Genomic DNA, 27,826 nt, shown 5'->3' with positions numbered 1-27,826 from the left:
CTACTCGTAGCTTAGCTCCTTCATCAGTTTAAGACAGAGATAAGATAGTTACAGAGATCCAAGGAACTGTATACAGGAACGCCCAACTCAGATGTACGCAAATTGTGTACTGTACTCTGTGGGAGGAATGTAAACAAACCCAATGCCCCCACAGAAGTTGAAGGGAAAGAACTAAAGCTCTGATGTGATATTACAGTCCAACAAAAAACAAGTTAATATATCAAGTTAGAGCGAATACTTATGATTTTTGGCTTTCTGGTAAATATGGAAAATACAATAGCAATATATTCTTAATCCACCCCTGGGGCCCTTTTCCCTCAAAAATGATGTGTTGCCCCTGAATTCTTTGTTTTGATCTCCTCCCACTGCAGTACACAGATTTGACGCATCAGATATGGCGGTTCCTGGTCTATATATTTCTTGCAGAGATCGTTTATCAGCTAAAATATGCGATATTTTCCACAGCATGTTCTACTGTGTACAAGTACTGTACACGACCAATCAGCAAACATCTGTATTCAGGGATATTGAAGGATACGAAACACAAAATCTTCAAAAAAAGACTGAATTCAGAAATTTTATGTTTCATGTTTAAAATTGGAGTATTTCTTTAAAAGTTGTAAAACTTAACCCCTGAATGGGTATTATGCTCAACAAGTGGCCGTGAGATGGCATTCTAAAACCTATCGTAAAAACGTAGCTTGTCGTGCCGGGCCAACTTAGGCCTACGTTAACGTAGCCCACCCTGTGAAAGGATATAAACAGTCTGTGAAGTCTGTGGGTTAACATTCCTCTTTTTCAATGATTTTGTTTGTGTTTGCGGATTTCAAGTGGAAATCAACCAACACTTTAATTTTCCTAGACGGAGGTTATTTGTTGTTCTATCCTGTTTGGCTTGAGCCCAAAACTTAAGACAATGTATAGTTATGAAACCCAATTTTGGAACCCGGGTTTCACGAACGGGGTTAGGCAGTTTTGTTGATATCAATATTTTTGTTATGAAATAAAATATTTTTTTTATTTTTTTTTCATATTTCATATTTCATATACACAAATGTTAATACCCTAAAAAGGAAACTCATCAGTTTTGTTCAACCAAAATTTTGGGCTCTGGTATAATCAGTGTGTGTACTATCCATCTAAATGGCGGCTCTGTTCTGTTTACCTTGTTAATTCTTCAACTCTACTCTCATACTGGTTCTTTAACTGACTCATCTCAGACCTAAAAAATATTACAGTTGTAATCGATGAGAATTTCGCCAATTACTCCTTAAACATCGAAAATAAGTTCTGTATAGTTCCAAAACATCACAGTTGTAATCGATGAGAATTTCGCCAATTACTCCTTAAACATCGAAAATAAGTTCTGTATAGTTCCAAAACATCACAGTTGTAATCGATGAGAATTTCGCCAATTACTCCTTAAAGGAATTGAGTTTTTGTCACAAACTCAAATCTTCTGATCCCAATATCTTTGCAATCTGATGGTGCGAACCTTTGATATTTCAAACTTAGATTATTTTATCTATAAGTATTAATAGTTTGAAATATCTAAGGTCTACGACATTGGGTTACAAAGTTATAGAGATTAGAAAATCAGAGTTTGTGGCAAAAACTCAATTCCTTTCGAAAATAAGTTCTGTATAGTTCAAAAATATTTAGGACTACTAAAAGCAAAAAACAAGCCTATGTTAAACAAACTGATATTATCAGGAGTTTTTTAGATAAAAAAGTTTTAAATAGATACATTTTTTATCTCAATAGAACAAATTTTTAAATAGTTTTTTTATCAACCGATCACCCGTTTTGTACTTACGTAAAACACTCTGTGACTCTATAATTGCCTTTTCATTGTTAAAGATAGTGCTAGTGAAAAATGAAAGGGGGTATATAGGCTGATATCGAACTTCAACTATAATAAACGAATGCATCGAATTGAATTCGACATTTACACAGGGTGTCTCAAAAAAACTGAGAATAAGGGTATACAGAATCGTTTGTAATCGGATTTTCAAGATTGAGACCATTTTTTTAAAATCTACGTACAATTTCCGATTCAATAAGCCCTAGTTTAGGACGCCCTTCTTTTGGCAGTGTTCTAATTACCAATATTTTGGAGTAAATCTACGTTCTATATAACTATATAGCTATATATATAAGATTAAGACTTTTGAGACAAAAAAAGTGATAAACAACAGATCAAGTAACAATGTGTTCTCTTTCAATCTTTTTAGAAAGAATTTATATTGCTGAAAAAATTTGAAGCATTTCAAATTAAAAATCTAAACTATTTTATTTATCAGATATATTGAAAAACAAGAACAAAAGATGTTTTGATGAAGTGAAAAAATACCGGGCAGCAGCCGTAAATGATAAAAATTAAAAGTAGACGATCTTAAAATTAAAATTTAAAAAGATTGTTCTTGCATTTTGATATTTTTTGTTTGTTTGACAGTATACTGCAGTGTATTACTTTTAACCCTTTGGTGGGGCGTGTTTTAACCACGCCCAACACCCCTCTGTTTTTTTCTAAATTCCTTAAAACGGCCTACATTAGAACGCTAAAATTTCTTCATATTTTCAACCTAATGTTGTGAACAAATTTTGCTTAATTCTTTATTTTGTTTTATGCAAAGGTTAGGGTAAAGGACAGTCAAATGGCGGGTCGGTGTTTAAAAAAAATTTAGAAATGGTTAATAAATTTTTTATTAATTAAGCTGCAGAATTTGCATTTTTACATTTAAAAGCCATTAAAAAATAGATGTCATAACATGTGTCACATGTTGATATTTGCTAAAAGTAAAAATATATATTTTTTAAAATTTTTCCAACTTTTTGAACATTTAAAAAAAATCATTCCTTGCACCCTAACAATTAAAGATAGAGATATATTTTTTAATGATTAGGCCTTGAAAAGTTGGATTAGGGACATGTATCACACTCCCTTATCTCAACACTAAGGGCAAAATCATAGGAGGGGGTGGAAAATACCCCCCCCCCCCAACCTATATTAGATAAAAATAGCCCAACTGGGATAGAGTAAGAAAATGAGAAAATGTACTGCACATGCTGTACAATTTTTTAATCCCTATATCTTTGAAAACTGATTATGTAAGGTTTACATTTACCTTACATAATTAATAGTTTAAAATATCTACAAAATTGTGTTGCAAAGATATAGATATTAGAAAATCTGAGTTTGTGACAAAAACTCAACTCACTTAAAATTTTAGAATTTGACCTAACAATTAATTGTTTGAAATATCTCAGGTCTACAAAATTGTGTTGTAAAGATATAGGTATTAGAAAATCAGAGTTTGTAACAAAAACTCAACTCCTTTAGAATTCAAACTTTTTTTGCTTTTAATCTTTTTTTTTGAAGAAGATAAAAGTTAAAGTTTAGAGACAGGATAATTATGACTTCAATTTTATCTCCCTACTTTGCAGTCTTAAACTTAATCTTACAAAAATGCAATTTTTCTCAGAATTATACGTGCAACAAATGGCGAATTGGGGTTTGCAGTGTTTTCTTTGATAAAGAAAGGGATGCAAATATAGATAAGATGGTTTCATTTTATATTTTCTTTGAAAAACAGAATAGGAATACTTAAATTGCCACAAACACTTTCAGCAACAAATAATTTTATAAAAATTACAACAAAAATTAAACAAATAAAAAAAAATTTCAAAAGTTTGAGGTTATATCTATTTCATAAGTTATCAGTTTTGATCAAATTAGATAGATAAGTAAAAATGTTTGACTTACTTTAAAATAGCAATATTAGTTTGTGTTTCTGAGACCAATTGTTTCAATTCTCTATTTTCCTTTAAAAAAAAACATGATATTTATAATTTAACTCGTTAAATAGATTATAAAATATCGATACTAAAATTTTTTAAAACTCTAAACTCTAAAAAATGATTCGATTTTTTTTGTTTAGTTACCTATGCATGTCAAATCTATATTACTGCTGTGAGAACCAAGCAGAAAACTATGTAGTATGACACGGACAGCTGTAATACATTTGAATTTCCGAGCCGGATCAACCTTTCCGGTCCCAGTTTGTACTGTGTCGCCAGGACATTGGGTAAATAAAGCAGACACTCAATAGGACTAGCCGGTGCAACAAGATTGACGCGGTCAGACTTTAGGTTGAATTTACTTTTACTGAAAGGTCAGAGGTGCGTGATGTAGACAAAACATAATTGCAATATCAAAGTTTATTCTATGTTGTTACAGAGCTTTTTAGAATATTTATTAAGTTAAACTAGTATGTTTACACTGCTAAATTCGTGTCTCTTTTTCAAAGGACTATTTAAAGTCATAATTCAGTCTAAAAGTCGTCTTCTTAATTCAGAGTTTTCTCGTTCTCACTGCAGCTGTTTAAATAGTAAACATTTTCTCTTTGTATACATTGTAAAACAAAAACAAAACAAAAAGTTCGCGGATTTTAAAATAAAATTTCGTGGATATTTTTAATTTCATGGAAATTAAATGTTGTTGGAGGGAATTTTTTTACAATTCTCAACATTCATAAACTTTCCTTAGGGTTATGTGAGGTCCCACAAAAAATTTGAGCCTGATCTGTTCAGCCGTTTTGACGTTTATTGGATACAAATTAAAGACAAACAGACAAGCAGAGTATAAATATTTATAGATTTCCTCCATACTTTCTTCCACCATACTTTCTTCCCTCATACTTTCTTCCACCATACTATCTTCCCCCATACTTTCTTCCACCATACTTTCTTTCCCCGTACTTTCTTCCCCCATACCTGAGATGGGATTGTAGTTCCAGGATCTCAGTTTCCATTTTTTCCTGAATAAAAATAATATTTAAATTTGAATTAATGGTAGGTTGAAAACATACATTTCAAAATAGATTCTGTAAGGTATTATATAAACTATATTCTGTAAAATACTGAATATATTCTGTAAAATATTATGCAAAATATATTCAGTAAGATATCATACAAAATAAACTCAGTAAGATATTATACAAAATGAATTCAGTAAGATATTATACAAAATATATTCTGTAAGATATTACACAAAATATATTCTATAAGATATTATACAAAATATATTTTGTAAGATATTATACAAAATATGTTCTGTAAGATATTATACAAAATAAATTCAGTAAGATATTACACAAAATATATTCTGTAAGATATTACACAAAATATATTCTGTAACATATTTTGCAAAATATATTCTGGAAGATATTACACAAAATATATTCTGTAAGATATTATACAAAATATATTCAGTAAGATATCACACAAAATGAATTCAGTAAGATATTACACAAAATATATTCTGTGAGCTAGATTATACAAAATATATTCTGTAAGATATTACACAAAATCTATTCTGTAAGATATTATACAAAATATATTCAGTAAGATATCATACAAAATAAATTCAGTAAGATATTACACAAAATATTTTCTGTAAGATATTATACAAAATATATTCTGTAAGATATCATAAAAATAAATTTAGTAAGATATTACACAAAATATTTTCCGTAAGATATTATACAAAATATATTTTGTAAGATATTACACAAAATATATTCTGTAAAATATTATACAAAATATATTCTGTAAGATGTTATACAAAATCTATTCTGTAAGATATCATACAAAATAAATTTAGTAAGATATTATACAAAATATATTCTGTAAGATATTATACAAAATATATTCTGTAAGATATCATACAAAATAAGTTTAGTAAGATATTACACAAAATATATTCTGTAAGATATTATACAAAATCTATTCTGTAAGATATCATACAAACTAAATTTAGTAAGATATTACACAAAGTATATTCTGTAAGATATTATACAAAATAAATTCTGTAAGATATTACACAAATTATATTCTGTAAGATATTATACAAAATATATTCTGTAAGATATCATACAAAATATTTTCTGTTAGATATTATACAAAATATTTTCTGTTAGATATCTTATAAAATATAATATTATACAAAATATGATTTGTATAATATATTTTACTAGATATATTCTGCATAACACAAAATATATTTTGTAAGAAATTATACAAAAAATGGATATTGTTTCCAAAAAGAAATCATTTACACCATCTTATAAAATTACTTTTTCCTAATATTTGACTATGTAACTTTATTTTGAGATTTCTGAATTTGAAAGTTAATGTTAAAAATTATTTTCACAATTTCAGAGGAATTGATTCTTTGCCTCCAAATCAAAGTTTCTAATCCCTGTCACAAAAATTAGTAAAAGGATTTCAAAATCAAAAGATGTTTCAGATGAACTCAATCTTAAGCACTTTTTCCACATCCTTTTGCCCAAATAAACATCATTTTCAATCTATTTTCAATTATATTTTGTATTATTTTTAACTATACCCCCCCCCCCCCATACCACATATTCATACAATCCTAGCTCTGAGCATCATGTTTTAATTTAAAGAAGTGCTTCTCAACTTGAACGGACGCCACTGAAATTTTTCCTTCATTAAACATTAAACCCCTGCAATGTCAAAGAGTAAAAAAGTAAATTTTCTCGACAGCTAGAATACAATACTCTACTTTTCAAAAGAAAAGAAAACCTCAAGAAAGATTTTGGAAAAATGGGCGTTTTTTCGTTTTAAACTTTTAGTCTTTTTATACTTGAAGCAAAGTACGAACGGGGCTACCATAAAAGAATAATGCAACCTTAATGAAGACATAAAATTCTTCAATTTCGACGTTCTATGGGTTAAACTTGGTCTCTATTATGTACACCAAATTATTTAACTAAGAGCGCAAAAGATTTAAAGCTATAGGGAACCATTAATTTAAAAAAGGACTTAATAACTTCCGCACAATCGTCTCACTCTATTGGGGTCAAGGTTATAATGCAAGGAAAGTTAATTGCAGTTGTGTATACTTTGCTTACATATTGAAACAAGTTCTCTTTTGTCGGAATTTGTAAACAAGAATAGATGCATCAGTGTTCGTTTAGTATCCGAGAAGGTTAAAAGCATTCAATTTTGATAATTCACATAAAAGTTTCCTATGACCAGAATATTTCATGGATTTTTTTTGTGAAAGATGGATCCTTTGTCATGCTTCAACATCCGTCTTGTGTTTACATTACCGCCCAGAGACAGTACACTGCAGTACAAAAGATGCGTACACCTCTGAAATAACTTTTCTTGCATTATAACCTTGATTGGGGTAACCCTTTACACCCATATGTCTGAAGTTTTTACAACAAAACCCCAAAGAATACATTTCTCACCTGAAGTGCTCTTTTTTCAGCTTCAAAATCCTGCTTTGCCTTTTCTCTTACGGCAGCTTCAACCTACAATATCTTGTTTACATTCATCCCAGAAATTGAAGTACACTTTATTGAATATAAACAAAGTGATATTGTTTCCAGAGGTGGGATTTAAAAAAAGCAAAACCCAGAGGCCGAATTTAAAGAATTTGAGCTGTGGCGCAAATATGGTTGGTTTCACTTAAAATTTTATTCAGTTTTTTAAGATTTAAGTAGGCGTTCAATTGAAACCGGTTTTTGGGGGATTTGAGAGGCAACTTAAATTCATTAAGTTCGGACACAGAGCTAAGGTTTTGAAAGCTCAAGCCCGAGTAAAACCTGGTATGTAAAGTTCAAGTCTAGACTCAGGGTTTTGGATGGATTTTAGTAAAAACCAACCGCTTTGGGTTTTTCGTTCTGAAGGCTTGGGTCTTAAACAGCTGATGATCGTAAATATCGTAAAAACCATTATATTTGTAAATTTAAAATCTTGGGAATTATTTGTAGTATCGAATCTGATCAAATGTATGATTAAACATACGTTGAAAATATTGAATCTATGTAAAGTTTGAATATTTTAAATTTACCTCTCCTGATCCGTCTGCTACAGAGAGAAAGCTTTCTAAGCAGTCTCTCATTTGTCGAGTCAGAACCACTTGCGCTCGAAATGTCAATAAGCCGGGCTTTACTCGGGTTTAAGAAATTCATAATTTTACCTTTGCTACTTGAATATCCAGCTCTGCTTCAATAGATGCAAGATGTGCGCTATGGTTCTCCCGTTCTCTAGAAATATATTCAGTTGCTTATTTAATCATTAGATCACGATTGGTTTAAACAAGTTTTTCTTCTTCCCCCGAATTAGCTTTCCTTTTAGTCCTTTATGTTGAGAGCTAGTTGGGCCACCATAATTCCAATCGCTTGATCTCGGCACTTTTAAGTTTTACATTTTGAATATTCCTTTTCTTCTGATTGGCTGTTAGTTTTTCACACTTCACGGGATATCGAATTAAGATTGAATGAATCTGCAGATTAACAAAAGATCGAAATCAATCAATGATCTCAAAATCCACAATACAGTAGTTCCCAGCTCCGGTAACTCTAAAATATTCAACCTATTAAATTGATCTTCCATCTGCTGTTGTTCTGTCTCTATGGTTCGAACATCTTTTAGCAGAGAAGACAATGCGTCCTCAAACCCCTAAACACAAAACCATATCAATACTTTCATCATCAGAAATGTTAGTTAATATTTTCTCCGCTAAATGGGGTAATTTTAATTCAACATTACCTCCACTACATGGGGTTGTTTATAGTTAAAACTATCTCCACTAGATGGGACTGTTTACAGTTAACATTATCTCTGATAGATGGAGTGCAGATTAGTTAATATTACCTCCGCTAGTTGAGCTTGTTTACAGTTAACATTATTTTCAATAGATGGAGTGCAGATTTGTTAATATATTACATTCGCTAGGTGAGCTTGTTTACAGTTAACATTAAATCTAATAGATGGAGTGCAGATTAGTTAATAAATTACCTCCACTAGATGGGGAGGAGCGTTACTTCCTCGTAATTCCTCAAATATTGAAAGAATCTTGTCTCCGCTCTTTTGTAAGTCTAGATGTCCAATCATAACTCAGCTGAACCACTAGACTGATTTTCTCAAATTTTGATTTCGTAACCACGGAAATGTTCTTAGCCTGGTTTAGAAATTCTAGTTTGATTGAGTGGGTTCACTTTTACAGATAAGCTCTAAGTGATTAGCTATATCAAAATTATGTTATTAAACAAGACCTCGTAATAAGAAGATGATTAATAGCGAACAAAAGATGAAATTAAGTATCATCAAGGCGTGTGGTATTAAAACACAGCAAATGGTTTTTATGGTATTAAAGTACAACAAATGGGTTTTATGGTATTAAAGCACTGCAAATGGGTTTTATGGTATTAAAGTACAACAAATGATTTTTATGGTATTAAAGCACTGCAAATGGGTTTTATGGTATTAAAGTACAACAAATGATTTTTATGGCATTAAAGCACTGCAAATGGGTTTTATGGTATTAAAGTACAACAAATGATTTTTATGGTATTAAAGTACAACAAATGATTTTTATGGTATTAAAGTACAACAAATGATTTTTATGGCATTAAAGCACTTCAAATGGGTTTTATGGTATTAAAGTATTGCAAATGGGTTTTAAATAATTAAAGTTGAAGTTGAAGACCATAAAATACATTTTAATCTAACATGAAGAAGATAATTTAATGAATGAAGAAAGAAGAAAAAAAGTATTTGGAAATATCCGACTGGGTAACTCGTAAACAATGGCATTTACAATCGCCATAATGGAAGATTGTAGTTCAAAATTGGCGGAAATTGTCATCCGAGATTTACAGTGTACACAAACAAAGGATGTGTTTAATTTGAAGCTTTCTAGTTTAACCCCATCAGGGTTGGGGAGGGGATGTCCCCCCTCCTTTGGTTTATTCTGAATAACTTTAAAATTGCTTACATTAGAACGCTAAAAATTCTTCACTTTTTCAACATCATAGCTGTGAAAAAAAATTTTTGGTGGGTCGGTGTTTAAAAAAGTCAGAAATGATTTATAACTTTTTTATTAATTAAGCTACAGGTCTCAGACTTATGTATTTGAAAAGGCCTTAAAAAATAGATACAAGAACATGTGTCATACGTTAATATTTGTTAAAAGTAAAAATGATTATTTTGAAAAAATTTTCTACATACTTTTTGAACTTTTTAAAAATTCTCCCTTACTGTACCCCAAGAAGAATTGAATAGAAGGAGGGGGCGATAGGGTTTCCGTACACTTTGCTGTGACGTTTTTGGACTGCTGAAGAACTAGTTCTTGCGTAACAACAATAATAAAGATTGTAAACAATAACACAAATGATAAACAGACATCTGGCATCTCTGGCGCGTTAGATGAAGATTCACCGTATACTAACTCATGTTTGTTTACATTAGATCGGCTGCCTTTGTTATTGTTGTTACGCAAAAACTAGTTCTTCAGCAGTCTAAAAACGTCAAAGCAAAGTGTACGGAACCCCTATTGCCCAGTCCTTCTATTCAATTCTCCTTGCTATACCCTTACCATTAAGTTAGAGATCTAATTTTTTTATTAATGAGCAGGCCTTGTAAAATTGGACTAAGGACATGTATCACACTCCATAATCTCAACTCTAAACGCAAAATCAAACGGGGTCGGAACCCCCCCCCCCCCCCCGCCAATCTATATTAGACTAAGATAGCCCAATCGGGATAGGGTTAAAAAAGCTAACTTGAATTTCTGTAATCTCTGATTGGCTGAGAGCTATGTTTGTGGTTTCTGAAGTAAATTCTTAGCGTGGCATGTCCGATTTACGGCGGTACCGTTGTCTAATCAATAAAGAACATGATTTCTCTTTTTGAAAACTTGGTTATTTTCAGTTTTGGTTTCTTTATAATTGTGAGATAGAGATTACCAGAGTCAGAGGGGTCCATATAATTCCATTTCTCATCCCAAATGGGATTGGGGTTGAAAGTACATTGAAGGACATGAAATTACACTTCATATGTCATTGTGAACTTTGAAAAGTTTTTGTGTACGTATATTTAGGGATGTTAACGTTTTTATTTTTCAGAAAAACTATCGTTTCGTTATGAAAACGACGACAACAAATCGAAAAAGAAACGATCATTTTTAAAAACGATCGTTTTTTTAAAGTTCGTTTTCTAAAAATGGTCGTTTTTTAAAACGATCGTTTTTTAAAGACCCTTCGTTAACGATCGTTAACATAATTGTCAATACAATTTTTTTCAAAAATGATCGTTTTTTAAAACAATCGTATAAAAAACGGTCGCAAATCGTTTTTATAAAAACGATCGTTTTCAAAAACGATTCCTATTCGTTTTCTAAAAGTTCAAAACGAGTGGGTCGTTTTTAAAACCCTACGTGTACTGCACTTCAGAAATGTGTACTGCATTTGGGGTGTTAAAAGAAGTAAATATTAGTATTTAATATAAGAGATAAGTTATGATATACAGAAAAATAAACACTCCCTTGCAGTAAACATTCTGCAGTATGGATTTTTTTCTACAATTTGGCATTATACTTCCAATGATTTACAATTACAACATGGTTTCTGCCCCTAATATCAATCAATCAACATTTGGGATTGATCAGATGGAATTATATGGTCAGAGCTGAAAACTTTAGAATGGGATATTCTTAATCCCGATCGGTTAATTAATCAGGAGATTAATAACAAGAGGAGAACAAGCATTACTTAATCTAGAGATTAATAACAAGAGGAGAACAAGCATTACTTAATCTAGAGATTATTAACAAGAGGAGAACAAGCATTACTTAATCTAGAAATTAAGAAAAAGTGAAGATAAAGCATTGATCTAGATATCCAATATTCTAAAGTTTTCAGCTCAGAATAGCTAATATACAAGTAAAGACGACCAGACAGCGATGACAATACAAAGAGGCTAATAGATAAAGGTACTTTCGGCAACTTACCGAAGGTATTTTCCCAAGTGGCAACTTCCCAAGTCTGTCCTAGACTCAGCGCTCAGTCCCCAGCCTATTCTACCCGCAGCGTTTGGGTTCCCCATTGCAGCCTGCGGCTCTTTAAAGGGAAGGTGTCGCTTGGGAAATTGCGCATTTGGGAAATTTTTCCCTTCTTTATTCCATGATACGTTGATTTACTTACACAAGGCCCAGCTAGGTCTATGCAGGCATGCATCAAGCATAATATCAACCAAAGTCTCAGATTACAGTTACACAGTAAACTCACGTGTTGTTTAATCTCAAACCAGAATCTTAAATTTTGGTTTAAGCATCTGAAGACTTGCCTTTCGTTCTAATCCTCATATCTTTGCAACATTTTGTCGTAGACCTTTGCTATTTTGAACAATCAGATTTTCCAGATTGCAAAGATATAGTTTGTGTGGCTCGTAATAAGTATCTTTGTTAAGACTTTACTTGAATAAACGTGAAGGCATATTTCGTGTAGAAGAGGAATACTAACGATTTAATTTAATGGCATACAATGCAATAATATGTTTTTATTATGTAAAGCTAAATGCAAATTGTATAGCAGACCTGTAAAACGTACTTTTTAACATAATTCAGTGAAATAAATGTGAAAATAAAATGTTCGGAAACCTCTAATTTAAACAAAAAAATGTAATAATGAAAAAATTTACTTTCGAGTATTATCTTTCCCCATGTTGTCTGCAAAACTTTGCCAGGCATTCTGGGCCTTTCGGTGCTTCTCCTAAACATAGAGTAATAACAGCACAGCCAGAACACTAAATGTCCTCTTTTCAAGATTTAAGGATTTTTCGTGCACAATAACCCTGAGGCAGGAACCCAAAGGAGTTACGCGCATGCGACGTAAAACAGTCTCTCTCTCTGTCTTGTAACTCAACGGAGCATGCGCGTAACTCCTTTTGGCTTCTTCCTCAGGGTTATTGTGAACGAAAAAACCTGAAATCTTAAAAAGACAAAAATTTATTGTTCTTTCTGTAATGTTATTAATCTATGATATAAAACCTAAAACAAAGAAAAGACACAAGATTTATCCAAAACAGACAAACTACGTAAACCGGAAACCCTGGAAAAGGTTAATTAAATATATGAAAAGAGACAGATTAGTTTTATACAAATCTAATTTGTTCATTTCAGTATAACTTACAGAAAAGTATACATTCATGCTTAACTGTTCAATTTTATCGTACTGCCATGGCATGGCAATAATGTACTGTCCTAGCAATACTGTACTGTCCCAGCAATACTGTACTGTCCCAGCAATGCTGTACTGTCCTAGCAATACTGTACTGTCCAAGCAATACTGTACTGTCCCAGCAATGCTGTACTGTGCCAGCAATACTGTACTGTCCAAGCAATACTGTACTGTCCCAGCAATACTGTACTGTCCCAGCAATACTGTACTGTCCCAGAAATGCTGTACTGTTACAGCAATACTGTACTGTCCCAGCAATACTGTACTGTCCCAGCAACACTGTATTGTCCCAGCAATACTGTACTGTCCCAGCAATGCTGTACTGTCCCAGCAATACTGTACTGTCCCAGCAATACTGTACTGTCCCAGAAATACTGTACTGTCCCGGCTATACTGTATGTACTGACCCGTCAATACTGTACTGTCCCAGCAATACTGTATGTACTGATTTGTCAATACTGTACTGTCCCAGCAATACTGTACTGTCCCAGCAATACTGTACTGTCCCAGCAATACTGTATGTACTGACCTGTCAATACTGTACTGTCCCAGCAATACTGTACTGTCCCAGCTATACTGTATGTACTGACCTGTCAATACTGTACTGTCCCAGCAATACTGTACTGTCCCAGCAATACTGTACTGTCCAAGCTATACTGTATGTACTGACCCGTCAATACTGTACTGTCCCAGCAATACTGTATGTACTGACCTGTCAATACTGTACTCTCCAAGCAATACTGTACTATCCCGGCTATACTGTATGTACTGACCTGTCAATACTGTACTGTCCCAGCAATACTGTACTGTCCCAGCAATACTGTATGTACTGACCTGTCAATACTGTACTGTCCCAGCAATACTGTATGTACTGACCCGTCAATACTGTACTGTCCCAGCAATACTGTACTATCCCGGCAGTACTTTTCTGTCCCAGCATACAATAATGTCCCAGTAATAATATAATGTCCCAAGCAAGGATATTATAGAATTATTTCTTTGTATTTATAAATGTTAGAATAACTGCCTAGCGTTTCCTTTGGAATATTTAAACACAAAATTTCATCAAATATCTTCAAAAATTAAATGAGATACAACAAAAAATAATGGCCAATTATTTGCATTTTTGAAGTCATAATCGAGCTGAAATGGGATATCCTTAATTCCGATCGGTTAATTAATCTGGAGATTAAGAAAAAGAGAGAATCAAGCATTGAGCTCAATATCCACCATATTAAAGTTTTCAGCTCAGTTCTAAAGTTATAGATTAATAACATTTATTGCAGATTTCAACTCTAATTTAAATATAACAAGAAAACATGTCTTCACATAAGTTGACCTGTTTTCCAAGATTAAATAAAAAGTGTAAAAACAGAAAATAAATTACACTTAAAAATTGCACTCATTTTATTGTAATATTTAGCACTTATTCTAAAATTATCACTATTATTAATAATTTTGTCAGACACGAAAACTGAATTGACACTTGTGACGTAAGATTACAGCTGTACTGAAAGTAAAGTTCTACGTTGCCATCAATTGTACTAGAATCTATTTGGGAAAGAAGGCTTCCACTTGGGCGATATTAAATCTTTTTTCTCTCACTTTACTTTGAGCCATATCTTAGAGAATTGAAATGCATAGAATAAATTTACATTTAAATGAAAACCTTGTCTAGGTTAACTTGGATAGAAGTTTGCAGCAGATTTCAATAATTCTAGACTTCGGAACTTATGATTTTGAAGATAAAATGCGTAATTAAGCTTAAAATCCTTTATAACCTTTCGAATTCAAGACCACTGAAGTGGTGATTTTTAGGACAGAATTTGAGCTATTTCACTGAACCACCGTCTGTCGGTTTAAAGGAGTTGACATTTTGCCACAAACTCTGATTTTCTAATCCCAATATCTTTGGAACCCAATGTCGTAAACCTTTGATATTTCAAACTTATATTTTTTGATCTAACAAAAGTCATAGTTTGAAATTTCAAAGGTTTACGACGTTGGAATCCAAAGATATTGGGATTAGAAAATCAGGGTTTGTTGCAAAGAGTCAATTCCTTTGAATCAACGATTCAAAGTTAAAGATTGATAAAGATATGCACCGGTGATTCAGGATTTGAACCGGTGGCAGGAAGTTCAACAACCTCTCCAATTGATTAAACCTGTCTCTGATTGGTCAAGGCTCAAAATACAATTTGACCAATGAAAGGCGGTTAAAAGCAGGATTAAAATAACAGAAAAAAATAACTTTTTTATTGTGTTTAAGTGATATATTTGTATGACATGAAAAATTTATTAAAATTAAGTTTAGCTCTGAGGCTTCCTACTTTATAAAAATGTTTTATTAGTCCTTTAACTGAGAAAGATTACAGCCAAAAAGATTAAAAAAAAAATATATCTTTACCTCCATAGATTTCTGTTTTTCTTCATCTACGACCTCCATTGTATAACCTCGCTGTAATCCTCCGCGAGGAGGGACAAGGCTCAGCTGAATGCTGCCTCTACGTGAACCTGGAACTAGAAAATCTCGGAACCCGAAAGAAAAATCCTCGAAATCTATTTTTCCGTCCCCATCATGATCCAAATCAGCAAATATTATATCACTGTCATCCTAAAAAGTAGTTGCATTATATACAGGGGGGTGATAGTTCTCTACCTGTGTGCTCAGTTAGCTGTACTGTACACTTACAACTGTTTACTAATATTGATATACTATAGGTTACGCCCAGGGAGTAAGGAGTAGAAGGGAGATGTAACTGACGCGGTTCGCCCAACCATATGATTATACATGCTTTGCAGACGGGTACTTCATTTGAAAAAGATATATTTGTCTGATGTACATTTACGGCGTATACAATAACCTATTTTCAATATTTCTTATACAAATGGAGTACCCGTCTGCAAAGCATGTATAATCATATGGTAGGGCGAACCGCTTCAGTTATAACTCCCTTCTATTCTTTACTCCCTGGTTAGGCCAGAATCAACTTATAATAAACAAATATGCAGTACGCTCTGGTTATAGTTTATGGCCTATAAAATTAGTAAAGGATTAGCGTACATCATCCCTCTATACACTATAACCTCGTTGATTAGCGTACATCATCACTCTATACACTATAACCTCGTTGATTTTATTGCAAATTCGAATAGAAAAATTGATGTTTCTCTTAAACATGTGGTTTAAAGAAATTGAACACTTAGTTGACCCTAACTCAAATTTTCTTATTCCTATATCTTTGTAATCTAATGGAGTAGAAACCATTAATATTTTAAATTCGGACCATTTGATCTTACAAAATTAACTTGTTTGAAATATCAAAAGCCTAGGGCACCAGGTTGCGAAGATATAAGAATTACAAAATTAGAATTTGTGGGTTCAGTTCTTTTATGCAAAACCGAGAAGGGCCTTTTTTTAAATTGAAAAATTGAAATGAAACAATATCATGAGAAGAGTTTAAAAGGTTATCAGCTAATCGTAAAAGATTGCTAACTTGATTCACAGTTAGTAAAATGAACATATCAAATTACTAGTTTCCAAGTTACGCAGATATGATTAAATTTCTATATATTAATTATTTTTAGATGTAGTTAATCCAGATTATTTAGATTTGAGTTTTAATCTTTCGAAAATAAGTATTCTTAGCTTTTAAACTAAAAACTCGGGAAATTCCAAAGAAGGAAGAGGGAAGGTTATCATTAAAGTATCCATGCATAAAATGTCAGAACACTAAGTTTGTGTGTATCATCAAGATTAAGAACTTTCAGTTTTGTAAATAATGGATTTGAATGTGCCATGAAAGTACTATTAACCGCTCTGATTGCCTTTCTTTCGCAAAAATCTGATTTTTTGCACATAAAACAAATCATCATAAAGGAGTACTACTCTAATTAAATTGAAAAAATATTTAGAAGATGTATGATTGGGATAGTGCACAGTGGTGGGAAGTGTAATTGTCTAGATATTTTTAATCTTGACCGCTTGATCTTGATATCAACTGTCAGCACTGTATCTCTTCATTTTAATTATTCCTTTCATTTAGTATTCCTTTCATTTAGTATTCCTTTCATTTAGTATTTCTTTCATTTAGTATTCCTTTCATTTAGTTTCTTTCATTTAGTATTCCTTTCATTTAGTATTTCTTTCATTTAGTATTCCTTTCATTTATTATTCCTTTCATTTAGTATTCCTTTCATTTAGCATTCCTTTCATTTAGCATTCCTTTCATTTAGTATTCCTTTCATTTAGTATTCCTTTTAGTATTCCTTTCATTTAGTATTCCTTTCATTTAGTATTTCTTTCATTTAGTATTTCTTTCATTTAGTATTTCTTTCATTTAGTATTCCTTTCATTTAGTATCCTTTTATTTAGTATTCCTTTCATTTAGTATTCCTTTCATTTAGCATTCCTTTTTTGAATAAAGATTAAATTAATCTGCAAATCAACAAAATATTGAGATCAAGCATTAATCCTCAATAAAAGAGTCCCCAGTATAGCTTTAATTTAAGGATCAAGCATTGATCCTCAATAAAAGAGTCCCCAGTATAGCTTTAATTTAAGGATTAAGCATTGATCCTCAATAAAAGAGTCCCCAGTATAGCTTTAATTTAAGGAAGCATTGATCCTCAATAAAAGAGTCCCCAGTATAGCTTTAATTTAAGGATCAAGCATTGATCCTCAATAAAAGAGATCCCAGTGTAGCTTTAATTTAAGGATCAAGCATTAATCCTCAATAAAAGAGATCCCAGTATAGCTTTAATTTAAGGATCCTCATATAATGCCTACATCGCATATCCAGATCAAACGTTCATTAAGTCCTCGTATATACATTATATATATATTGAATCTGGAAAGAAATCACCATCAATGGAGTACTATCAGAGACCCCCCCAGGCCTTCCTATCAGAGACCCCCAGATTTTCAATTAAAACCCAAAGCTATTCATCAGAAACTTCAGATTTTTATTTTTAGACTCAAAGTTTTAATTGGATACACAAAATTTTTTTTGGAGACTCCAGTTTTTTTAATGGAGACCCTAGGCTTTTAATTGAACACCAAAGATTTTCATTGGAGATCCAAAGTTTCTCATCGAAAGATCCTAAGCATCTTATTTATTTATCTTTTTTATAGATGTTTATGGGAGACTCCAAGCTTTTCATCGAAGTCTCTAAGATTTGGGGTCCCAGTCAGAGTTTGAGATTGGTTCGGGGTCTCCAATGAAGCGTTTCTCCCTCCTGTTAAAAAGTGTTAAACAAGTATATAAAAACTTCCGCAGTGAGAACACATTAATATATATTGAGACACCTACCGATGAAATATCGAACTCGGAGCAAAGCTGTCTAAACTCCTCTGGACCAATAAATCCATTTCCTTGCTGATCACAACGACTAAAACCCATCTGTTTAAAATAAAAATTTTTTTAGACAATTAAATTTAATATCTTAAATATTGAACTTTTTTTAAAAAGGACTCTTTGTTCCCCTCTTCTTTCAACAATTTAAGCGTTTGAATGTTGCAATTTTCAAGTAATTGGGAAACTCAAAATATTTGCGGATTTTTCTCAAAACATTGATGGATTTCTAGATTTTAGAAAATTGATATTTTTCCCGGGTAATATTTGTCCCTTTTAACCATCCATAAGTCTGGGCCCGTTCAGGTTTATTGTATGCAAGTATATATATCCAGAAAAAGAACATATATATATATATATAAATATATAAATATATATATCCAGAAAAAGAACTTGAAAACAGAATGTTCCTAAAAATAGTTTCTAATCGCAGATCACGAGACATATCTTCTGAAAATTAATAAAATTCATAAATAATAAAGTTCAAAAAAAATTTTAGAAATGGACACTCGCTTATCAGGGTTATTTTTTATTACTAATATCTTTGATATTTCAAACTTTTGATTCTGTTTCGAATAATCAATAACATCAATCATCAGGTTCAACAGATGTAGAGATTAAAAAATTTAGGCTTATAGCTTTTTGCTTCCTAGGTAAATTTGCTGTTTTTCACAACAGGGTTACCATGTCAAAGAAGGAAACTTAAAAAACGAATGGAGGTTTAGAATTCACCCACTCTTTTTCTTACAGTCATTGCGACCTGAACTCTAAAAAAAATTCTCTGCCAAATCTATATTTCTAGACTTCTATTTCAATAGTGAACATTTTCTCATTGTAAAACAAAAACAAACAAAAAAATTTGCGGATTTTATCAAAAAATTTCGTGGATTTTCAAAATTTTCGAAGATAGAATTTTGTTAGAGTTTTTAAAAATTCGATCAAACAAAAACCTTCCCTCAGCTGTTTTTTAATTTTAATTGCTCACGCAATAATAAGGCATGTTTTTTCACACAGACTCATTTTGTGATATAATTCCATTAAATTTAGATATTGATTTGGCAAAAAAAAAGATTTATTATCGACATTGTTTTTTCTATCAAGGAAATTTTCCCACTTATTTTGAATGTAAATTCAGAATGTGGTGTGGTGATGTATGCTTACTAGTATGTTAGTTTTTCTTTAATTTTTACCAGTGAAATAAATTTGTGAAAATAATTTCAGGAGAAGACAGGGAATTTGAGCACTTACGGCGTTTGACAAATTTTTAAACCTGGATTTTTGTTTTAATGTTGAAAATTACAGGTAACAAAGGTTGAAATAAACTGAGTTCACAATGCTTTGTCTTGATCAACATGCAATTAAAGTAAAACTTAGGATTATTGATTTTAAAAAACGTCCCACATTTTAAACTTAAAAATATTTTTTGTTATTTACTCTTCTTCAATCAATTAACATAACAATTTTGGAATTTGTAAAACCTCGAATTTTTGTGGAAGTTTTACGCCGTTAATGCTACAAAAGACCGTTAACGATTTCAGGAACCGTTAAAACTGTAATAAACCGTTACGGCTATGCTGGTGACGATTTTAAACCGTTAATACTGTAATAAACCGTTAACGATTTCTTAAACAGTTAACGATTTTTTTGGCGCTTCGCGCCGTTTATGATTTCTTAAGCCATTGATGCTGTAATTAACCGTATATTACTGCTCCGTTAACGATTTCTTAAACTGTTAACGAATTTTTTTTACTTTAATACTGTATTGTACTGTTAACGGTTTTTACTTTTTTTCTGTTAACAATGTTAATAAAATTTAAATCTTTAACTAACGGTAATTTCAAAATACGGAACTAACGTTCCATTCTTTCCTCTGAAATTAACGACTAACTGAAAAACGTGCTTAATTAAGTTATCTCTATTTATAACGAGACCTCGCTTGTTAATATCACAATTGTCGAGTATAAAGAGGATGACTAATGAAATATAGATATAGAAGGAAGAAACACTTGTTCATTCTACATTTATATATAGATATATATATTTATATATACACATCTATATATCTATATATAACATCAACTTATGTAATATTCTAGCTAACCACCTTTCTAACATATAAAGTAATAGCTATGTCTACGATTTTTCTTATCAACTAATGCCTTGCCTTCTTCTTCATGTATCCAACTTAATATTTTATTTTTTTTCCTTAAAAAATGTAATTAACATGTTTCTACCTTCCTAACACGAGCTAATTTATAATCTATAATCTATATACCTTTCTTATATATTCTAACTTTATACCTTCCTTTACATATTCTAGCTATAAACCTCCCTTATATATATTCTAGCTTTATACCTTCCTTACATATTCTAGCTATATACCCTTCTTACATATTCTAGCTTCAACTTTCCTTACATATTCTAGTCAAAAACCTCCCTTATATATATATATCTTCCGTACATATTCTAGCTATATACCATCCTTACATATGATCTAGCTATATACCTTCCTTATATATGTTCTATCTATATACCTTCCTTACAGATTCTAGCTATATACCGTCCTTACTTATATATTCTAACTATATACCTTCCTTACAGATTCTAGCTATAAACTGTCCTTCCTTATATATTTTAACTATATAAGAGATAGATAGTAAGATAGATGTTACCGCCATACTATTCCTATTGGTTCAGAATAGACAACAAACACATCACTAAACCCTGACAGGATCAAGCGCTAGTGGACGCAGCATACATGAGTGATATATGTTTAAACTTCATTATCTAGTAATCTGTTTACTAATATAAATGTCATAATCTAACATATGTTTACCCTTCATTATCTAGTAATCTGTTTACTTATATAAATTGCTAAATCTAACATATGTTTATCCTTCATTATCTAGTAATCTGTTTACTTATATAAATTGCTAAATCTAACATATGCTTATCCTTCATTATCTAGTAATCTGTTTACTTATATAAATTGCAAAATCTAACATATGTTTATCCTTCATTATCTAGTAATCTGTTTACTAATATAAATGTCATAATCTAACATATGTTTACCCTTCATTATCTAGTAATCTGTTTACTAATATAAATTGTATAATCTAACATATGTTTATTCTTCATTATCTAGTAATCTGTTTACTAATATAAATTGCAAAATCTAACATATGTTTATCTTTTATTATCTAGTAATCTGTTTACTTATATAAATTGCAAAATCTAACATATGTTTACCCTTCATTATCTATTAATCTGTTCACTAATATAAATTGCTAAACCTAACATATGTTTATCCTTCATTATCTAGTAATCTGTTTATGAATATAAATTGCTAAATCTAACATATGTTTATCCTTCATTATCTAGTAATCTGTTTACTTATATAAATTGCTAAATCTAACATATGTTTACCCTTCATTATCTAGTAATCTGTTCACTAATATAAATTGCAAAACCTAACATATGTTTATCCTTCATTATCTAGTAATCTGTTTACTTATATAAATTGCTAAATCTAACATATGTTTATCCTTCATTATCTAGTAATATGTTACTTATATAAATTACAAAAGCTAACATATGTTTATCCTTCATTATCTAGTAATCTGTTTAATATATAAATTGCTAAATCTAACATATGTTTATCCTTCTTTACATAGATTTTCCAGCAAACATGCAAGATAAGAATGAAAAAAAACGACATTTAACATTTTCACGTGTGGGTTCAAACATGTTTTTATTTAATTTTAACGTAAAATAAAAATCTACTTTGTCCTGTAGTGTAGCTTGTAGAGGACATCAGTTATAAAGTTACAAATGCAAAACTTTTAATGGTATTTATAATTAAAAAAGGGCCAAGCCGGCAATTATCATGAGTTTTATTTGATATTATTAAAAAACTTTTCTTTCAGACACAGTTTTAAAATTCTTTAGGCTCACCTTTCGTTTTTTTGTTGTTATGTTGTTCCTATAACAGATGTGAATATTTAGCATATAAAGAGTTGAATTCCATTACACTGACTCACACTAAATTATGTTTACAAATACAATACATACAATGTCGGGTTCGGAGCCGGGCCCAACCTAGAGTTCGTTGTTATTTGGCGGGATTTGAAAACCAAAGCCATGAGCTCTGAAACCGTTAGGGATTGAGGTAAGAACCTTGCGAGGCGGGTCAACCCAGCCGGTTAGAGGAGAGAAAGATAAGCTCTACCTGATGAGGCAGAACATTGCATATGCTGTCTTAGAACCCCAGAAAGGGTTAGTATGTAGCAAAATTGAGATTTGAGGCCCATTGTAATTTACGTCTTAACTTGTTCATATAGTAATTACGCAAATCCTGTAATGAGATTAACCCATTCGATGTACATAGATAATATATAACTCCGTCATCCCCATATTGTGATTGTCAACTACGTTATAGATATAACGAAAAAACCTCAGTTGATTGAGACTCTGCTTTGACAATGGTATTAGAAGTAACACAGTTCTCGTTGAAACAAACAAGTGGAGATCGTGCCTTAAGCATTGGTATTGATCTATTAATTGCTAGTGTCTGTATTGAAATCGACAGCTAATGAGGTCATGCCCTGTACAGTGGGGTTGATTAGTCATCGTGTCCTGTTTGAGACATTGATCAATTGATTGCTAGTGTCTGTATTGACATCAATAGCTAACAAGATCGGGCCCTGCATAGTGGCGTTGATTAGTCAAGGGATTGTAGCCGTGTAGATCGTGTGCTGGTTGAGACAATGCTCAGTGATTGATTGTGTCTGTGTTGACTTTGAAAGCTAACAAGATCGCGCATTGTGTAGTGGCGTTGATGAGTCACAGGATTGCAGCCATGTGGATCATGTCCTAGTTCAGACATTGATCAATTGATTGCTAGTGTCTGTATTGACATCAATAGCTAACAAGATCGGGCCCTGTGTAGTGGCGTTGATTAGTCAGGGGATTGTAGCCGTGTAGATCGTGTGCTGGTTGAGACAATGCTCAGTGATTGATTGTGTCTGTGTTGACTTTGAAAGCTAACGAGATTGTGCATTGTGTAGTGGCGTTGATTAGTGACAGGATTGCAGCCATGTGGATCATGTCCTAGTTCAGACATTGATCAATTGATTGCTAGTGTCTGTATTGACATCAATAGCTAACAAGATTGCGCCCTGTGTAGTGGCGTTGGTAAGTAACAGATTGTAGCCGTGTGGATCATGTCCTGGTTGAGACATAGATCAATTGATTGCTAGTGTCTTTATCGACATAGATAGCTAATGAGATCCGCCTTGTGTAGTGGCATTGATTAGTCATGGGAATGTAGCTGTTGGGATTGTGTCCTGGTTGAGACACTGATAAATTGATTGCTAGTATCCCTATTGACACTGATAGTTATGCTTGTATCCCTGTGTGACATTTAGAGCCTGGGATTCAGTCCTGGTTTAGTTTGATATCGAACAGACTGTACCTGGATAGATACATCTTGAGAAATTGTTATGGAGTAGGTGTTTATTACATCCAAACAAAAACATTTGTCATTGCCAGATGAAAGTTTGGAATTTTAATGGTTTAAAAATATTTATTTAAAACAGGAAATATTTTTTTGGAACCGTCTGTTCTGTTTTGACATAAAGTCAAAGAGTCATAATGAAGCTCATAAAAACAAATCCGAAAATTGTGCGCCAAAAAAAACGTAATATCTGGAAAAATATAGATGTATTGTACATCGAAATAAATATGTAACTAAATAAAACTTTTCAAAGAGTTAGTTTGAAAATTGTACTTTTATCTTTTACGTTTAAAAAACTGAGAGTTAAGCAAAGTAATAACTGTGTTATGTTTCAAATAATAGAAACAAATTAGGTCAAACACTTGTACTTCTACCCTCGATACATATAGTCTGTAAAAAAATAAGAAGGATAAGGTCAACTCTGTGTGCGACGTTGTGACCTCGTAGATCTTCTAGTTTAAGTTTCTCACGAGTATGTATTATAGTTACATTATTTTGCTAAAACATTGTTTTTGATTCGCTTCAATAATAGGACTTATAATTTAAAGCATAACTGATAAATAATAAATAAATTATAAATAATTGTATATATCTGTGCTCTCACTTAAAATTTCTTCTCGTAGTGAGAGCCGAAAATTGTTAGGCTTTCTAATAAAAATTAATTTGCACACAAGAAGATGAACCAGAATATTCCAAATAATGTACAAAATTCTTCAAAAATATTCTTATTATTATTTTAATTATTAAATCATTATAGAATTCAAACTGCACGTACTTAAGGAATGTATAACAAATCAATTTAAAATCTTATGCTACGTCTACCCCCTCCATACACCGGCGGATCAAAGAAAAGAAAAAAAACATAAACTGAGTTCTCATCCGAGTCACTTCAAAATCCTCGTCCATTCAATATTAATTTTTTCAAAGTGTCTAATCCTCCCTGATAAAACTTTTTTTAAAGAATCGGGCCACGTTAGGGCTTAAATGAAATATTGAATTGTTGTAAATCAAGAAAAATGGTTTCAATTGAATTAAAGTTTTCGAGTTCCATGTCCTTAAAAATGTTGCTATTTTTTATGCGCATTTTCAGATATTCCAAGTGTAAAATGACGCAAATAATTCCGAGTTTATAGAACTTTAATCTTTTTTGTTTACTATTGTAAAAACCATCGAATTTTTCCGGGTGGTTCCATGGGGACAATGATAGGCAGAGGTATGCCAGATATTTTACTATTTATTTCATATCATTACGGAGGCAGAAGAGATTTAAGTTTGACCTAAATCAAAAGACTGGGATTTTGAGATGGCTCTGACGAGAAAACGAGGAGAATTGGGATCGGACAAGAAATTGTTGTAGCTGGCGTTCCCCCCCCCCCCTCTCCCAAGGATTTAATAAGCAAGGAAAGTTATTTAAGAGGTGTACGCATCTTTTGTAATGCTGTCTCTGGGCGCTAATGTAAACAAAAGACGGATGTCGAAGCCTGACATGGGATCCATCTTTCACATAAATAATCAATTAAATATTCTGGTCATAGGATACTATTATGTGACTTAACAAAATTATCAAAATTCAACGCTTTTAACCTCCTCGCATACTAAACGAACACTGAGGCATATATTCTTGTTAACAAATTCCACCCAGAGAGAACTGGTTTCAATATGTTCGCAGAACATACAAACAAAGATTATACTACATATTTATATAGAAAGATATATCTTCTATAATAATAAGAGAAGACATTCCCATATATGTTCCCTATTCGGCAAACGGCTGGACCAAATGGGCTGAAATTTGTTGTATACACTCATGGGTAGCCAGGGGGTGACAAAAGCTAAAAAATCGATTTTTCCGTTTTCAAATTTTTTTTTATAATTTTTTTTTCAACGGGCAACGCCGGGCCCTTCATCTAGCATAATATAGGTCAGGGCTACAGAAATGTTTTAGTAATTACCAGAGATGAAAATGAGGGTACATAGCGCACATGTGGATTTAATGGTTCTGTCAATATTCCAGAAAGTTGTGACTTTCGATCACAATTTGACCCATTAAACATTATTTTTAGCCTTTTTTCTTAAACGCTGTTTTGCCAGCATATACATTTTGAATGTAAAGTATAAAACAAACAAATTCGTAAAATTAAAGGATGTTTAATTATAGATCAAAACACGTAGGATTTCAAATAGAAGAAATAGAATAGAAGAAGGTTAGTCCGGTGTGAGCGATAAAAGTAATAAACAAAATGAAAATGAAAAATGCCTAACTAAAATTCTCACGGCCAATTTGGCCTAAAAAGCACCAAAATTGATTATCTACAAGTTGCGTAATTATAGTTCGAATCGTGTTTAGTGAAAGCTAATGAATGAGTCTTCAGTTTAATGTTGACCTGATGTTCGAATATTATTTTTTAAGAGTAAACTGGATTACTTGTTAAAAACACGTTTTAAGAATGTTTGAAACCATTTTAGCAAATAAAAGGGTTAAATGAATTCAGTAAAGTCATTTCTTAAACTTTATCGTTTGCGGGTCGTCCTGTAAAATAAAAAGTTCAAAAAAGTCTAACTTAACGATTTGTGTTAAATGGGATTTAGTTAAACCCAAATAGATTCTAGTACAATAGATGGCAAACTCAGAATTTTTACACTTTCAGTACAGCTGTATTCTGACGTCACAAGTGTCAGCTTAGTTTTTGTGTCGGACAAAATATTAAGAATGGTGATAATTTAAGAACCTGTGCTTATCTTACAGTAAAATACGTGCACCTTTATGCGTTCTTTATTTTCTGTTTTTACACTTTTTATTTAATCTTGGTAAACATGCCAACAATTTGAGAAAATTTCATTTTCCTTGTTATATTGGTCCATTTCTCTACATTTTCCTGATAATAATGTTTTATGTTTCCTTTGATTTATTTCTGGTTTTTAAACCTCTCATATTTTACCCTGTGTTGTAGACGTCTAGGTTATTAAACGATATTTTATATAAACCCTTGAACACATATTGTATTTTATATAAACCCTTGAACACATATTGTATTTTATATAAACCCTTGAACACATATTGTATTTTATATAAACCCTTGAACAAATATTGTATTTTATCTAAACCCTTGAACACATATTGTATTTTATCTAAACCCTTGAACACATATTGTATTTTATCTAAACCCTTGAACACATATTGTATTTTATCTAAACCCTTGAACACATATTGTATTTTATCTAAACCCTTGAACACATATTGTATTTTATCTAAACCCTTGAACACATATTGTATTTTATCTAAACCCTTGAACACATATTGTATTTTATCTAAACCCTTGAACACATATTGTATTTTATATAAACCCTTAAACACATATTGTATTTTATATAAACCCTTGAACACATATTTTATTTTATCTAAACCCTTGAACAAATATTGTATTTTATCTAAACCCTTGAACACATATTGTATTTTATCTAAACCCTTGAGCAAATATTGTATTGTTTTATGTTTTGTAATTTTGGCAATTCAAGATTATATGAAGGCTATTTTCTTACTTGGCAAAGGTTTTTTTTCAGAATAAGTTTATTTGGTTTGATTAATATTAATGTTATTTTCTAGAAGCAAGAAAGGCAAAGTTTACACAGTAAAACACTTCCTTAAATTTTGAATTTTGACAGTTAAAATTGACTTTAAATCACTAAATGGTAAATTATATTTAGATTTATTTTATACAATTCATTCTTGTGTGAGTATATATAAATATCAGTATGGGATATATATGTATGTATATAAGTATGGTATATATGTACGGTATATATGTAAGGGTGTATGTATATAGGCACGATTTATATGTAAATATATATATACATCTAAGTTTGGTTACATATGTTTAGTCTGCCTGTGTAAAATC

The 27,826-nt window shown here is 31.6% G+C and overlaps 1 protein-coding gene and 2 long non-coding RNA genes across 3 annotated transcripts; all 3 read right to left on the bottom strand.

Moving 5' to 3' along the window:
* Positions 1-1,120: 1,120 nt before the first annotated feature.
* Positions 1,121-4,400, bottom strand: LOC111711094 (uncharacterized). The gene is made up of 4 exons (XR_002767181.1): positions 4,376-4,400; positions 3,946-3,960; positions 3,767-3,825; positions 1,121-1,222 (listed from the first exon to the last, which is right to left on the bottom strand). It is a non-coding gene; the product is annotated as an uncharacterized LOC111711094 (long non-coding RNA).
* A 376-nt stretch (positions 4,401-4,776) lies between these two features.
* Positions 4,777-8,914, bottom strand: LOC111711091 (uncharacterized). Its single transcript, XR_002767180.1, has 5 exons — positions 8,842-8,914; positions 8,417-8,502; positions 8,021-8,087; positions 7,287-7,349; positions 4,777-4,820 (listed from the first exon to the last, which is right to left on the bottom strand). It is a non-coding gene; the product is annotated as an uncharacterized LOC111711091 (long non-coding RNA).
* Positions 8,915-12,518: 3,604 nt separating this feature from the next.
* Positions 12,519-18,909, bottom strand: LOC111711090 (ras and EF-hand domain-containing protein). The gene is made up of 4 exons (XM_023485343.1): positions 18,826-18,909; positions 18,374-18,452; positions 15,469-15,675; positions 12,519-12,593 (listed from the first exon to the last, which is right to left on the bottom strand). The coding sequence occupies exons 1-4, from the start codon at positions 18,858-18,860 to the stop codon at positions 12,519-12,521; spliced, it is 396 nt and encodes a 131-aa protein (XP_023341111.1). The 5' UTR covers positions 18,861-18,909.
* Between the last annotated feature and the right edge of the window lie 8,917 nt (positions 18,910-27,826).

This window comes from Eurytemora carolleeae, unplaced genomic scaffold (genome assembly GCF_000591075.1).
Source record: "Eurytemora carolleeae unplaced genomic scaffold, Eaff_2.0 scaffold1116, whole genome shotgun sequence".
NCBI classification, from domain to species: domain Eukaryota; kingdom Metazoa; phylum Arthropoda; class Copepoda; order Calanoida; family Temoridae; genus Eurytemora; species Eurytemora carolleeae.
The sequence above is the reverse complement of the archived record's forward strand: the minus strand, read 5'-3'. Positions and strand labels throughout refer to the sequence as shown.